The 16,391-nt window shown below is 44.3% G+C and overlaps 1 protein-coding gene across 2 annotated transcripts in view; it reads right to left on the bottom strand.

Annotated features, from left to right (window-relative positions):
* The window catches only part of BTBD10 (BTB domain containing 10), a 43,119-nt gene that overhangs the window by 1,537 nt on the left and 25,191 nt on the right, over positions 1-16,391 (bottom strand). For both annotated transcript variants that reach the window (XM_069739807.1, XM_069739806.1), the window contains 5 exons: positions 11,253-11,538; positions 8,815-8,917; positions 3,371-3,491; positions 2,214-2,411; positions 1,472-1,582 (listed from right to left, as the gene is read on the bottom strand). In XM_069739807.1, the coding sequence (XP_069595908.1) occupies positions 1,472-1,582; positions 2,214-2,411; positions 3,371-3,491; positions 8,815-8,917; positions 11,253-11,538 (819 nt within the window). The remainder of the gene's footprint in view (positions 1-1,471; positions 1,583-2,213; positions 2,412-3,370; positions 3,492-8,814; positions 8,918-11,252; positions 11,539-16,391) is intronic.

The following is a 16,391-nucleotide window of genomic DNA, read 5'->3' as shown; positions in this document are numbered from 1 at the left end:
TCTGAGACAACATTTCATATATTAAATAGGAGGTAATGTATAAACCACCATATGCGTTTCAAACAATAACGTTCTTGAACACTGGTCACGTGTTATACATCACCCCCTATTTAATATATGCAGTGTTGTCTGAGACGTCCTATTTGATGTTGTACCATTTTAAAAACAATTCCTCCAAATAAAGCCGAATGAAAGATAATCAACACCCTGGTGTGTGAGCTGGATCCATTTTCACACTGTTCATATTAAAGTCCTGATGACAGGTTCTATGTAAACTAGAGACGGGGCCTATTAGTGCTGTAATACTGATTAAAATGATACCTGCGGTGAAGAAATCAGTTTTGTGGTTCTTGTGTGATCATGTCCTCATGCATCAGGACAGGACTGTGCGCTGTCTCTTTTCTTGTTGCTCTGGCCGCTCCATTTGCCTCCTGTTTGATTAACAGGTCATTGATCAGTCAGTAACCCCTTTCCTATATTAAATATCACGCCTGTGCACTTCTTTGTCTCCAGAAAACATTAGATCTCCCACCACATTGAGGGGGCGCATGTGTTGTCACATCCAAAGTCTATACTAATTCTCAATTTGCGCCCCGACCCAGCACAAAGATTACGATCTCCTGTCCTGCACTGGCTCCATAGTCAAGGTGGGTGGCGCATGAGCAGATTGAGAATTAGTATAGACGTTTAGATGCGACAGCACATGCGCCGTTGGTGCCATTTTTTGGGAGACCTAGTGTTTGGAGACATAGTGCTGCGCAGGCACAATATTAAAAATATGTGGCAATTTACTGACTGACCAGTGACCTGTCATTTAAACTGGAGTAAACTGAGGGGCCAGAGCACCAAGAAAAGAGACTGCCCATAGTCCCGACCCGATGCACAAATACATGCTTACAGCAAAACGTTAACACATTGTACAAGAACCACAAATCTGATTTCTTCACCGCAGGTATCATTTTAAATCAGTATTAGAGCATCAATATGGCCCCCGTCTCTAGTTTACATAGCAAAATCCTGCTGACAGGTTCTCTTTAAACAAAGTATTGAATACTCCCTGTGATCATCTGTCTCAATATAAGCAGTGTGCAGCTTTGGAAGGACTTGTTACTTCAGGTAATTTCTCGGTTAATATGGTTTATTCCATCTTTCATGAAAGCCCGGCTGCTTTTCCTCACTGCCAGTGGCGGTACCTCTCCTGAAGATTGACAGTTCGGACTAGCAGCATGCCCCAAACTGAGCGCCGCAGCAGATGCAGGTTTGCGTATACTTACAAGTGATGCAAGCTCTTTGCCTAGGTGACCGGCCACTCAGACTACAAGGTGGCTAGTAACCTAGGCAAAGAACTATACACAATAGAATTAAAAATCTCTCCATTCTTGATTCCAGCGAATTTGATAAGTGAAAGGCAAGAAAACTCCATTAACTGCCCCTGTTATAAGTATAGACAGGTAGTGGGGGAGGTGCTCACCTTCAATACCTAGCCGGATCTTTTTAAGGCCTCTCTCCTTCAGTACGGACTTTGCTACATCTCGGTTTTCAATATATTTAAAGAACCTGTACAACTTTGTGCTGTAAATAACTAGAGAGAGAAAAAATATATATCATAAAACCAATTTCATCATTCTGCGTTACCGGAAAACTCTCCTTATAAAATCCATTGGGAAATATAACGTAGTCGTACATCAAAGACTGTCTGCCAGGAATCTGCTACTTTCTCTACCTCATAGGAAAAAAAAAGCTAGATACTTCCCATTGCTTAGATATTTCCAAAACTTAGTTCACTTTGAGAGATGTTATGATTATACCAAGCACCTATGAGCTCTGCTTTACATAGCCGGTTAATTGCCTGGGAAGAAATTAGCTGGAGCATTATCAGATGCCTGTACAATGATATAAATATTACACATCCCGGGGTCCAACCTCTGTACAGACACTGAACAAGCAGGAGATCCTTTGAAATGATAACCCAGCAACATGCAGAAGTGTGGATGGGAATCAGTACCAAAGTTTGAGGTTTGTTTTCAGGTCGTAATGATAGAATTGTATGGATCAAAGGCTGGGGGTCTCGATCGATCGCTGCCTGCAACAACTTTGAGTTAGGCAAAAAAAACTTAACATTTCACGCAGGTTTACTCCAGAATTCTAACAAAAACTCCTTGATGACCTGGGACCTAGATCTGCTAGACTTCAAGAATAAGAACATATCTTACTTTGTGAGTATTCTTCTCCCATCTGCGGTGGGTACTCTTCATCCCAGTCCACTACGTCGTCATCAGTTAGCACCACTATGTGACATTCTCGCTCTCCACTCTGAGCGCTGGCAACCATCAAGGGCAGGATCATCTCCTCCAAGTAAAACTCAAACTGTCTCCGGGCTCCATCATTGGACAGTTCATGCATTAGCGCACCTGAAATATGCGAGTGACGGCAAGAAATTAATGCATCTGAAACATCTGCTCTTCCAAGATATAGGCAGAAAGTAACAAAAAGGCACAGGAAGTTACACTGAGGTAGTAAGTAACAAAAAGGCACAGGAAGTTACACTGAGGTAGTAAGTAACAAAAAGGCACAGGAAGTTACACTGAGGTAGTAAGTAACAAAAAGGCACAGGAAGTTACACTGAGGTAGTAAGTAACAAAAAGGCACAGGAAGTTACACTGAGGTAAGTAACAAAAGGCACAGGAAGTTACACAGAGGTAGTAAGTAACAAAAGGCACAGGAAGTTACACTGAGGTAGTAAGTAACAAAAAGGCACAGGAAGTTACACTGAGGTAGTAAGTAACAAAAAGGCACAGGAAGTTACACTGAGGTAGTAAGTAACAAAAAGGCACAGGAAGTTACACTGAGGTAGTAAGTAACAAAAAGGCACAGGAAGTTACACTGAGGTAGTAAGTAACAAAAGGCACAGGAAGTTACACTGAGGTAGTAAGTAACAAAAGGCACAGGAAGTTACACTGAGGTAGTAAGTAACAAAAGGCACAGGAAGTTACACTGAGGTAGTAAGTAACAAAAGGCACAGGAGGTTACACTGAGGTAGTAAGTAAAAGGCACAGTAAGTTACACTGAGGTAGTAAGTAACAAAAGGCACAGGAGGTTACACTGAGGTAGTAAGTAACAAAAGGCACAGGAAGTTACACTGAGGTAGTAAGTAACAAAAGGCACAGGAAGTTACACTGAGGTAGTAAGTAACAGAAGGCACAGGAAGTTACACTGAAATAAAGCAAAAAAGGTACAAGACACAGAAAGGGAATACCAAAGGAGAAAGAAGCTACATGGATGGTGACTGCATCATTTCTCTGCCACACAAGAGAAAGTGTGAAATGGAAAGAGCTGGACAGACGCAGAGAAGTTTCTACCAGATACTTACTGAGGTCTCTGCATTTGATAGTGCTATATTCAAATGAGATACATAGATAGTCACACGCTTCTCTTAGCTCAGGGATAGATATTCCGTCAGGACAGCGAATTATCCCCGTCTTGTAGTAATCCTTATAAAACAAAAAAAGTGAATTAAAAAAAAAGGATGAAGAGAAAAAAAAAATTCTCAAAAAAAAAGCCTCTTCACACTTGCACTATGATGCTCACAGCAAATACTCAAATTTTTGAATTTTTTTCTATGGCAAAAATGATGCAATCAGCAGATTCCTCCCACCAAAAATACCATAGTCCGATTAAAGTCAAGTCGGGATCTGTAATCTGATCTGTCCCAGCAGTTATGGCTCGATTATAAGAAGCTAGGATGCTGGCATTAGCACAACCCATAACTGGAAGAGGAAATCTTCGTCTGGCTTCTATATATGTGCATTGGTCCTCATTTCTCCCATGTAAAACCCTTTACTGTCTTGTCTCAGCAATTACCGCAACTTTCATTTTACATATTTGCAACAAAGCTGCATAATAGATTTGTATGACAACCATTGAACACAGGAGACACCAAGCAAGCAATACAAGTAAACCGTCTACATGCAGCTGCTTGCCAATTCCTGGCCAAGGGAAAACAACCAATTTAGTGGTAGGTGACAACTTTGGTGGGGAAAGAAAAGAAAAAAAACTTTTAAAAAAAATGAATTGACAGAATGTGAGAGATGCCCCTCAGTAGTCAGTTTAATGGCCATCGCCAACTGTTTCCACTGATCCTATAGAGAATCCCGTATTAGCTGAACTTTGGAAAGTTTAACGCTAGAGCCCACTCCCCAATGTGAGCACAGTGCAGCTATGGAGAGGAGCAGAATACAGACCTCTTCATAATACAGGGCTGAAGCTGCCGCGGCCTGGCATTGATCATCGTCTACTAGACCACATGTACACTGCAGCTGAGACCGCGGCATCACAGATGAGGAATCGACGTCTCAGACTGGAATGTAAAGTCTTAAGTGCTAAGATGATATAAACAGCTGCTCCGCCACAGCGTCATAACCCACTCTCCAAAATCTCATATGGTTTTAAGTGCTCCGCAACATACTTCAGCTAGTAGAAGTACATGGTGCAGCCCAATAATAAACCCCAAAATAGACTCGTGATGTGAGACGGGAATAGCTGCAGGGTTTATTATGAAGAATGAGGATTGCAGCTGTACGTCTGTGTAATCCACCTCTGCCCTAAGACACTACTGTCGGGATCGGTCCGCAGGAGGGGCCGCGTCCCATCAGAGCTACCGCTGAGGTCCTCGTATGGACCATCTAAATAGTTGGACACTGATTGCTATCGGATCTTTATTTCTATTTTCTAATAGGGAAGGGACAACATGTCGAACAACTCATCTTCCATTGCACGGTGGGCCAATGTATCTCATGCGTCTCAGCCACTTCCAGGTCACTCACCCCTACTCTGCATCCCTCTCAGCCACTTCCAGGTCACTCACCCCTACTCTGCAGCCCTCCGACTTCCTGGAAATGTCTGATACTCACCCCTACTCTGACCTCCTGGAAGTGCCTGAGAGCGGGGTGCAGTCACCCCTACTCTGCACCCCTCTATCAAACATTTCCAGGAAGTCACTCACCCCCACTCTGCACCCCTCTCTCAGCCTCTTCCAGGAGGTCACTCACCCCTACTCTGCACCCCTCTCTCAGACATTTCCAGGAAGTCACTCACCCCAACTCTGCACCCCTCTATCAGACATTTCCAGGAAGTCACTCACCCCTACTCTGCACCCCTCTCTCAGCCACTTCCAGGAGACCAGTCAGCCCTACTCTGCACCCCTCTATCAGGCACTTCCAGGTCACTCACCCCTACTCTGTGCCCCTCTCTAACCCCAAAAGTAATGGAAACCCTAATAAACCCATTTGGTTGCCCTCTTTCCCCCACAAGTCAAAACGCATTAAAAAGGGAACCTGCCGCCACTCTGGTAGTTCTGATTTACTAAATACTTGTACCTTCCAAATGTAAAAGCATTTCAGGGGCATATATTCTTATACCACTGCATTGTGTAGCCACTCTTAGGGTATGTGTCCACGTTGCAGAATCTAAGCAGAATTTTCCTCATCAAAAGCGGACTCCCTTACCAGGAAATCCGCTTGCGTTTATTGGGCATTTGTCGCTTTTTTTCTTACGTTTTTCTCCATGCGTCCCAATACAATTATAAAGCGGCAAAATCGCTGCGATTCTGCAAAATTAATGAACATGCTGCGTTTTTGTCCGCAATGCGTTTCCGCTGCGGAAAATAACGCAGCTTGGGCACAACAATGCGGAATTCCATTAAAAATAATGTGATGCCTTTTGTAAGTGTTTTTTTAAGCGTTTCCACAGTAGAAAAAACGCAACGTGGGCATCCGTCTTGTGGTTACTTTATCTTTATTTTTTTGTTTTGAGTTCATGATATGCTCGTGCTCTGGGGCGGGCCTTAAGGGGGAGGGTCTTTATGTGGTGCTCTGCTTAGGTATTCATCAGTATGGCCTCATCCTCATCTTTGCTGAGGACTTTGCCACACACTTTAAAAATGAGATCAACCAGACAAGGCAAGTCTTCATTGTTCAACCACCACAACCCCTTTGTATACCAGACTAATGCCCAAACCCCATAACCTCCATATCCAACATCACTGAAGGGGGACTTAATTGTCTCCTCTCCAAATCGCACCTCACCACCTGTGCGCTCGACCCCATCCCACCTCCTCCCCAACCTCACCACCACACTTATCCCATCCATAACCCACCTCTTTAACCTATCACTAACTTCTGGCACCTTCCCTTCTGCTTTCAAACACGCCACAATCACGCCTATCCTTAAAAAGCCAACCCTAGATCCAACTGCCATGTCCAGCTATCGCCCAATATCGCTGCTCCCATTCGCTTCCAAACTCCTGGAGCAACACGTCCACTCTGAACTTTCCTCCCACCTCTCATCTAACTTGCTCTTTGACAACCTACAATTTGGTTTCTGCCCCCATCACTCAACTGAGACAGCCCTGACCAAAATCACTAACGATCTACTTACCGCCAAAGCTAACGGACAATACTCTGTACTCCTCCTTCTAGACCTGTCCTCTGCTTTCGACACAGTTGACCACTGCCTCCTGTTACAGATCCTCTCCTCCTTTGGCATCAAAGACCTCGCCCTATCCTGGATCTCCTCGTACCTTTCCAACCGCACATTCAGCGTCTCCCACTCCCACACTACCTCCTCATCCCACCCTCTCTCTCTGTTGGAGTCCCCCAAGGCTCTGTTCTAGGACCCCTACTCTTCTCAATCTATACAATTGGCCTGGGACAACTCAAAGTCCCATGGATTCCAGTACCACCTTTATGCTGATGACACTCAGATCTACCTCTCTGGCCCAGACGTCACCTCCCTGCTGTCCGGAATCCCAGAGTGTCTATCAGCGATATCCTCCTCCTTCTCCTCTCTCTTCCTCAAACTCAATGTGGACAAATCTGAACTTATCTTTCCTCCATCCCATAGATCTTCCTTACCTGACCTATCTATCGCAATCAATGACATCATGCTTTCCCCCGTACCGGAAGTCCGCTGCCTCGGAGTAACCCTTGACTCTGCCCTGTCCTTCAAACCGCACATCCAAGCTCTTTCCACCTACTGTCGCCTCCAGCTCAAAAATATCTCCAAAACCAGTCCTTTCCTCAACCGTCAATCTACTAAAATGCTTGTGCATGCCCTCATCATCTCCCGCCTTAACTAATGCAACATCCTTTTCTGCGACCTCCCTGCTAACACCCTTCTTGCACCTCTCCAGTCCATCCTTAACTCTGCTGCCCGACTGATTCATCTCTCGCTACTCCTCAGCTTCCCCCCTCTGCAAATCTCTTCACTGGCTCCCAGTCCCTCAGCGTATCCAGTTCAAATTACTAATACTGACCTACAAAGCCATCCATAACCTGTATCCTCCATATATCTCTGAACTAATCTCCAGATATCTTCCCTCACGTAATCTCCGGTCCTCCCAAGACCTCCTTCTCTCCTCCACACTTATTCGCTCCTCACCCGACCGCCTCCAAGACTTCTCCCGAATATCCCCCATCCTCTGGAATTCTCTGCCCCAACACGTCCGACTATCAACCACATTCGGATCCTTCAGACGGAACCTGAAAACCCACCTCTTCAGGAAAGCCTACAGCCTGCACTGACCCCGCTGCCTCCTCACCACCACCCGAGCTGTCGCCTCACCAACACCTGAGCTCCTTCAACGCTCAACCTACTGTCTCCTTCCCCATAATCCTGTAGAATGTAAGCCCGCAAGGGCAGGATCCTCGCCCCTCTGTATCAGTCTGTCATTTTTAGTTTTGTTTAGTGTGATATTTTTATTTTGATGTAACCCCTTCTCATGTACAGCACCATGGAATCAATGGTGCTATATAAATAAATAATAATATGGCTTCTGACAGGTCACTGATCCCTCACTGACCTGTCCCCTATTTTACATAATGAACATTATATATAGAAAAACAAAAACAAAACAACCTTCTGCAGGCAGGAACCGCCCTGTGCTGCAACACGATCGCATGCATAATGTGTACTTTATTTGATGGGATACAAATTTTGAAACTAATTTTTATGAATTTATGCACACCAAATAAAAAAAAAATAAAAAAAATACACATATAGAAGCGATCATGCTGTAGCACCTGCCTGCAGAAGGCGATTTTTATTTTTTCCCTCATCTATAACATTCATTATTATCCCTCACTGACCTGTCAGAAGCCATACTGATGAATACCTAATCATAGAATCACATGAAGACCCCCCACAGGCCGCTCCAGAGCACGAGCATATCATTAGCTCAAAACTGAGAATAAAGATTAAACAACAACCAAGACGGATTTCATCATCAGGCATTATTAATCAGTATAACGGCGACGACCTGACACTGTGTGTAGGTTACCGTGCACAATCCTGCGGACAGGTTCCCTTTAAGCAATGTCACCATCAGGGCACAATGGCTCAACAAAGAAAATGTCAATATCCTATACAGTTGTCTCTCTATACATTTCCAGGAGGAATAATAGAGAAACACAACAACCCCCAGAAATGTGGTTATCTCGTGGGAAATACAAGATTTCAGCAAAGCGGCGAGGTCCTCTCTAAAGAGAATAATTCATTGGTGCCACAGCTTCTGGAATCTAAGAACATTTCTCATATCGAGCAGAAATGAGCACAGAAAGTTACAAAGGAAATAAGACAGAAGAAATATGCAGGGAGGGAAAAAAAAAAAAAAAAGATACCAGGCCACCACAAAGAGCATAAAACATGAAGAAAAACTGCAGGACAGAGTGACGGACACAGAAAAACCTCAGAGCAAAGATGTGAGAACATCAGGTAGGAGAAAAGCAACAAATGTCAGCAGGCAGCACGATTTCTCACCAAAATGGCCCGAAACACAGTGGAGCTGATTCCCTCTGCCACGTCAAACTCTCCCTTGTCATTAGGACGCGTGAAATTATGTTCTCTGCCAGATCCAAACATCCTGCACAACGAGATCGGCACGGGTGAGAAAGATTAGAGGAGTCACAGAAGCAACTCTGCAAATGGCAGATTTTTTGTTTTTCATTTATTTATTATGTACACCGCTCCTGCGCAGACCCATGTGTAGCTCGACCCTGCGGTCATGTAACCATTTCATCCTTCTCATTAGGCCGGGTCACACGTGCGAGTCTCTCGCATCAATACCCGGCACTGGGATCGGAGCGTGTGGCTGAACAGAACTACATGCAGCCGCACACTCCGCTCCCACGTGCCGCCGGCAGCGCCGGGTATTGATGCACGAGTTTCTCGCATCACACTCGAAAGTGTGACCCGGCCTTACAAGTAGGATGGCAAGAAGAAACGGCTGGAAGGGAGTAAGGATCCTTTTACAGGGCTGATGAATTACCCTAAATAAAGTCTGATATGATACAGGAAGTCGATCGTCGCTTGTTTCACAATGCCGGTGAGGGGGGTTCCTAAGAATCATCGGCCATTCGTTATTTTATATCGGCACCAATTCTCGGTTTACACCATGGGACAAGCTACCAACTAATGAGAATCTTTCTATATGCATAAAAGATATGATCAACAAGAGTTTTATCTTTTGACGCTTGCTTACTAGGCAATAATGGGAAAGTTTTCTCTGGGGATCATTGTCCGGTGCAAAAAGACCCCTGAGGGGCAGTCAGACAGCCGTATAAAACAGACCGAGATCAGACCACAATTCTCGGACTGGCCAGCGGCTCTCCTGGCACAAGCGCGACAGCATCATGTATTTCTAGGCAGCTGTCTCGCTCGGGTCCATAGCCGCTGGCCAGTCTGCGCATACTGGTCCGGTTTATATGACAGCCTGACTGCGCCCTTCAAGAGGTTGTGCAGTCTTAGGATGCTGATGACCTATCCTATGGACGGGTCAGTAGTATCAGATCGGTGGGATTCATCACACCCACAAATCCGACGATTTTATCTGCAGCCAGACGCAAGCTGAAAATATATAATGGAATAGGAGCAGAGCTGTAGCTTTCAGCGCGGAGCTTTGCCGTTTCAGGTCCAATTGCAATTTACATCCGGCTGAAAACCAGCTGATGGTGGGAGTGCTGGACCTTCGATGCAACACTGATGACCTATGCTAATAATTGGTCATTAATATCATAATGCTGGACAACCCCTTTAAACAGATTAGTACAGAATGTTTGGAACCATAGAGAGGTGCCGGTCTTAAAGGTGAGCGGTGTACACTAATGGGGTCCAGACCATTTGCAAAGTTTTGAAAAACACATTTGTTTTAGATGCTTCGATTGCAAAAGAGGACAAACCTGTTAAAAAAGGGAATCAGTCACCAGGTTTTCCATACTCAGAGCAGCATAATGTAGGGGCAGAAACCCCATTCCAGCAATGTGTCACTTGCTGCAGGTTTGATAAAAATCCGTTCTCTCGGATGCTGATCTAGCAGTTCTCCGAACGCTGAGCTCTGTGTAACCTCAATCATACTACTAATTGGCAGCTCTCTGTGTACCCCATGTATGGATAGAAGGTTGTCAATTAGTGATGGGGCATGACGAGACACCTAGTCCTGTAGTGATAATCTCCTGCTGATAAAACAGTAATTTTATCAAATCGACAGCAAGTAGCCCAGTGACACTTTGCAGGAATCAGAGTCTCTGCCCCAACATCATGCTGCTCTCAGATTAGGTGGAAAAAATCCTTGGGCGTCAGATTCCCTTAAAATAGTTCAATATTCAGCAATCAGAACAATTCCTATACGCAGCAGGGCCAATCAAAATAAATATGCCCTCAAACTATGGACTTCCAAGCCTGCGAGGAGTGAATTGGAGATAGACTCCAGACTGTCAAAACGGACAAAAAGTCACCTGGGCTTTAGACTGTAAAGTGGGCCACAAATGAGATCGATGGGGCCATTCAGCAGAAAGCCATCTCTCCCGACTGCCTCATTAACATGAGTTTGGCCAATCATTCAGGTGTTATTAACAGGGATAGGGGAGAAGGCCTGGCGGCGGCCGCCATCTTTACTGAAAGCAAGAAGATCGAGCTTTAAAATTCCAACAGCCCAATTCTTCTCCCCATCAAGGCTCCCCCCATACACGGGAGATGGTTGGCCAGTCTCAAAGTTTCATCTAGACAAAAGATTTACATTAAGGAACTGCTAATCGGGTTATCGCCTTATAAGTGGGCACAAGTCTACGTTTTTTCCTTAATATTTCAAGGACACAGCCTGCAGCAAGATGACAGAATAACATGATCTGCCAAGAAAAATCATAGACTGAGCCGAGAAGACAGCCTCATAGCGGCTGGACCATGAAATGCAAAATACCAACCTGCCCAACATTGTGTTCGGCTGCGCTGTGAAAATGGCCGGGTCTACAACAAATCTGGTGTTGTCCACTATCAGGGTGACCCTCTCGGAGGTGCGGATGTTCCGCGCTCCTTCCTTTACATTCTCGTACACATACACCATCTCTCCCGCCGTCTTACAGTTCCCTTCTGAACTCGACTGGCTACTGTTCCGGCTACAGAGCCCAACGCTACTACTGGAACCGTTGGGGGAGATTTTCTGAGGGCGGGGGCTGCTCGGCCGGGATGAACAGTATTCCTTCTCTCGATCTATAAAAGAAAATCAAGTCTTTCTTTATAAACATGTGGACGGCAGGCGAGACATTTTTCAGGTATAGACTTACAGAGCGCCACAATTGTGTGTATATAGCGAGTAATTGAGTTTCCCAGCACTTAAGACTTCCAGCAAGTAACCCGGCCAGTTACAGTAACGCAGCGACAGATCCTACGTATCCATTAAGGTGCCCACAATTAATTTATCCAAATGCATTACACATTTGGGAAGTAAATTCATGGACGTTAGTGCCGTTACTCGGAAAAATAAGGTGTCAAATTCTGCTTTGTAAGCTTACCTCTGCACATGGGAAGCCATCTGAAAATGACCGCCCTTTATTTAAAGAGAAAATTCTATAACAAAATTATATATATATTTTTTTTTTTTTTACTTTAAACGTGCGTACATGTGTATACATATATTACTAGTTTCATCTTTTTAAAGGATTTCAATATGGAATATTTATATATTTTTTTCAGATATATTTTTTTAAATGTATTTTTTCATATCTTTTTTTTTAAACCTATATATTTAAAAAAAAAATGCTATGCAATAAAAAAAAATTACATAATTTTTTCTTTATATATCACAACCTAAAAATACAATACATTTTTAGGTACAATTTCTCTAATATCACAATTTTAATTATTATAACTACTGTATAAATTTTTTAATAATAAGTCATCTTTCAAATTTTAGACTCCAACTTCCTGTCCTTTCAAGAAGCATTCTCCGCAGGCTCCTGGTCATCAGAAAAAGGATGACAGCGATTGATAATGCCTCCCTGCACAATGACCTTTGCACATGCTCATTAGATGCTTCAATACACAAGCTAGGGTAGGAGTCTGTTCATAGCTGCTAATGCACATGTGCACGGGAAGTTAGAGTCTAAAAAAGCCCAAGTGTCCAAAGTGAAAACTGTGAGATTACTAATATAGATTGCGATATTATATATATATATATATATATATATATATATATATATATATATATATATATATATATATATATATATATATATATATATATATATATATCTATATCTATATATATATTCTGCCATTTATACATGGGAGTCATTTCTGCAGCATGTGAAGGGATTATTTACAACCCCTAAAACCCCATTCAGATGTATGGAACAGTCGCATAGATGTTACACGCTGTTCCAGAAGAGGATGGGGGAGACAGCAGACCTGGCCCACAGCCCACCAGGACACTGGAGAGCTGCAGCCTTTACATGAGACACCAGGCAGCTTCCGTCCTCAGGAGTCTGTCTTCATAACACGTGAGGCTGTATTCTTTTGGCTTCCTTACTGCTGGCACTAACTGATTCAATTGTTATTGACTGCGGATATTTTATCATCTAGTATTTGATTACGGAGGGTCACCTCAGGACCCCGTGCAGAGATTTACTTAGAGGATCCATAATGATCTCATTTAAAAGCTCCTGAATGACAAAGGAATAATAAGACTTAATAAATCAATTGTGGTAGACAAATGAAATTACATTCTAAAACCTCAGAAGAATATCCACCCCCACATCTGGGAGCAGCCTAATATATCAGACAGGATCCGTGCCAACTTTTAAGGCGCTCAGGACCATTAAAGTCGGTCGTCTTGTGTGTAGGGAGGCCTCCAGACTAGGAAGTAGGAGAAGGATTGGGTGATCTAAATGTAAATGCTTGAGCTTTGTGTTTCTGCAAAAAATGAGTCTTCACTCTGCCCATTGCGTTCCGGTCCAGGGCCTCCCATCTTCATAGGATGACGTCCTCTTGTCTTCAGGCTGCGGTTCCGCTGCAGGCGTACTGATTTTCCCTGTTGAGGGCAGAGCAAAGTACTGCAGTGCGCAGGGGCTGGGCTTCTCTGACATTTCCCGGCACCTGCGCACTGCAGTACTTTGCTCTGCCCTCAACAGGACAGATCAGTACGCCTGCAGCGGAACCGCAGCGTGAAGAAGAGGACGTCATCGTAAGAAGATGGGAGGCCCCGGACCGGACCGCGACACCCATCTGACTGGACCACAGCGGGACCGCCCCCGGATGAGTATAATCTAACCTCTTTTTGTCATCTTTCAGGATAGATCGGGGCTTATCTACAGCATTACAGAATGCATTACAGAATGCTGTAGATAAGCCCCTGATGCCGGTGGGCTTAGCTCACCTTTGATTTTGGGGGTGACAGGTTCCCTTTAACACCTTTTTATTCCCAAAAAAAAGCCGTAAAAGCGAAGAAAAATCAGAATTTAGCTTTTATTCAGTCAGTAAAACACCACAAAAAAAAATAAATAATAATAATAATAATATTATTAATATTATTATTATTATTATTATTATTTTTTATATATATATATATCTATCTCTCAAGAGATGATCAAAACATCATATACAACTCAAAATGGTACCGATAATGAAAATGTTACAGGTATCAAACCAAATATATTTTATGCACATTTCTGAATATTTTCTGAAGTGGCTGCCAAGGGGTGGGGGTAAATCTACTGAATGCAGTTGACTTCCTTAACATGGGAGACATTAGAAAAACTATTTAAAAATAAGGTCTGTTTGCTTTTTTTTTTTTTTTACACAAGAACAAAACACCACATACCACAATCTATATGCAAAATAAAAATCTTGGCATTCTCACACTGCCCACTGGGGCTTTTTTCAGACTACTTTTTGTAAGGAAATCCACCTATACATTAGCTGCAATGGTCGGACCCCGACCTTATCTTTTGTAAAGGTCTCTGTGAAGGGAGGGGGTGCAGGTCAGCTGTGACACAGTCTAGTAGATTGATGGATTCTGTGTCACCACCTGTATTATTAGGCTGGGTTCACATTTGCGGTCGAGTCCACAGTGCATCGTTCGCAAACGCATAAAGCTGTGTTTTTTACCCGCATCAGCTTACACATGATGGAAAAAAAAACACTGCGTTTGCAATTTTTATGCGCATGCGTTCGATATTTCCAGGAGGGCGTGTCTCAATCAGTTCCTGGACATGCGCTGTCCGAAGTACGCAAGTGCATCGTACGCATGCGTTCCCATAGACAGTAATGCATTTTTTTTTTACGCACTGATCCGCATGCCTGCGCATATTTGACGGAAATTTGCCGCCTCAAGAATTCTAACATGGTGCGTTAGGCTACGTTCACATTAGCGTTGTGCGGGGCGGCGTCGGCGACGAAACGCACAACGCATGCAAAAACGCATGCACAATGCAGCTTTTTGTGATGCATGCATTCATTTTTGCATGATTTTTGGCGCAGAAAAAAACTGCATCATGCAGCGTCCTCTGTGCCCAGTGACAGTTGCGCCAAAATGACGCATGCGTCACAAAACGCAAGACAACGCATGTCCATGCGCCCTCCCCCCCCCCCCCCATGTTAAATATGGGGGCGCATGACGCGTCTGCGCCCGACGCTGCCCCGCGCAAAACTCCTAATGAGAACGTAGCCTTAAGGTACCGTCACACTAGACGATATCGCTAGCGATCCGTGACGTTGCAGCGTCCTCGCTAGCGATATCGTCCAGTGTGACAGGCAGCAGCGATCAGGCCCCTGCTGTGCTGTCGCTGGTCGGGGAAGAAAGTCCAGAACTTTATTTCGTCGCTGGACTCCCCGCAGACATCGCTGAATCGGTGTGTGTGACACCGATTCAGCGATGTCTTCACTGGTAACCAGGGTAAACATCGGGTAACTAAGCGCAGGGCCGTGCTTAGTAACCCAATGTTTACCCTGGTTACCATCGTAAAAAAACAAACAGTACATACTTACATTCAGCTGTCTGTCCCTTGCCGTCTGCTTCCTGCACTGACTGCTGGCCGTAAAGTGAAAGTGAAAGCACAGCACAGCGGTGAGTCACACAGCGGTGACTCACCGCTGTGCTGTGCTTTCACTTTCACTTTACGGCCAGCAGTCAGTGCAGGAAGCAGACGGCAAGGGACAGACAGCTGAATGTAAGTATGTACTGTTTGTTTTTTTACGATGGTAACCAGGGTAAACATCGGGTTACTAAGCGCGGCCCTGCGCTTAGTTACCCGATGTTTACCCTGGTTACCGGGGACCTCGGGATCGTTGGTCGCTGGAGAGCGGTCTGTGTGACAGCTCTCCAGCGACCAAACAGCGACGCTGCAGCGATCCGGATCGTTGTCGGTATCGCTGCAGCGTCGCTAAGTGTGACGGTACCTTTAGCCACGCAACGCAAAAAGACGCATGCGTACGCAAACGCGGGCGAACGCACACAAACGCAGGCACCTGCGTTCACAATGTTAAAGCTATGAAATCAAGATGCATGCGTCAAACGCCGTGGACACAACGGCAAATGTGAAACCAGTCTTACACATTGTATTCCTGTCTCTGAAAACACAGAAAGTACAAGTCTAAAAAAATCCCCAGTGGCCAATGTGCATTTTTTCTTTTTTCTTTTTTTTTTTTTAAGCAAAAAGAACAAACTTTCAATTACACATGATATGAAAAAGTAAATTACTGAAAGCACCTTTAATTGTTTTTCTGGCAAACTATTGGCCCCAGGTGCAGTTGAGTGTAATACAAAACTGCGCTTTACTTCCCAGGCCCCAGGTCCAGCATTATATCTTTACCACTACCCCGTTCTGTGTTTTGGCTGCAGTATTGATGATGTAATTCAGCAATGCAGCTAATGACTGAGCTCAGCATATGTTGAAGTGATGACAGCCCTGCAGATAAACAAGAATACCTGGGCAATGGCAGAGACACAGAGCTGGACCTGGGGCAGGTAAGTACAGCACAGTTAGTGCTTCAGTGTTTCACACTGTACTGAGGATCCTTTCAAGTCGTTTACATTTGAAGGTTCTTGCAATGTGACAGTTTTTAAA

Source organism: Ranitomeya imitator, chromosome 9, assembly GCF_032444005.1.
Source record: "Ranitomeya imitator isolate aRanImi1 chromosome 9, aRanImi1.pri, whole genome shotgun sequence".
Taxonomy (NCBI): domain Eukaryota; kingdom Metazoa; phylum Chordata; class Amphibia; order Anura; family Dendrobatidae; genus Ranitomeya; species Ranitomeya imitator.
Note: the sequence above shows the minus strand (reverse complement) of the source record. Positions and strands in the feature narration are given on the sequence as shown.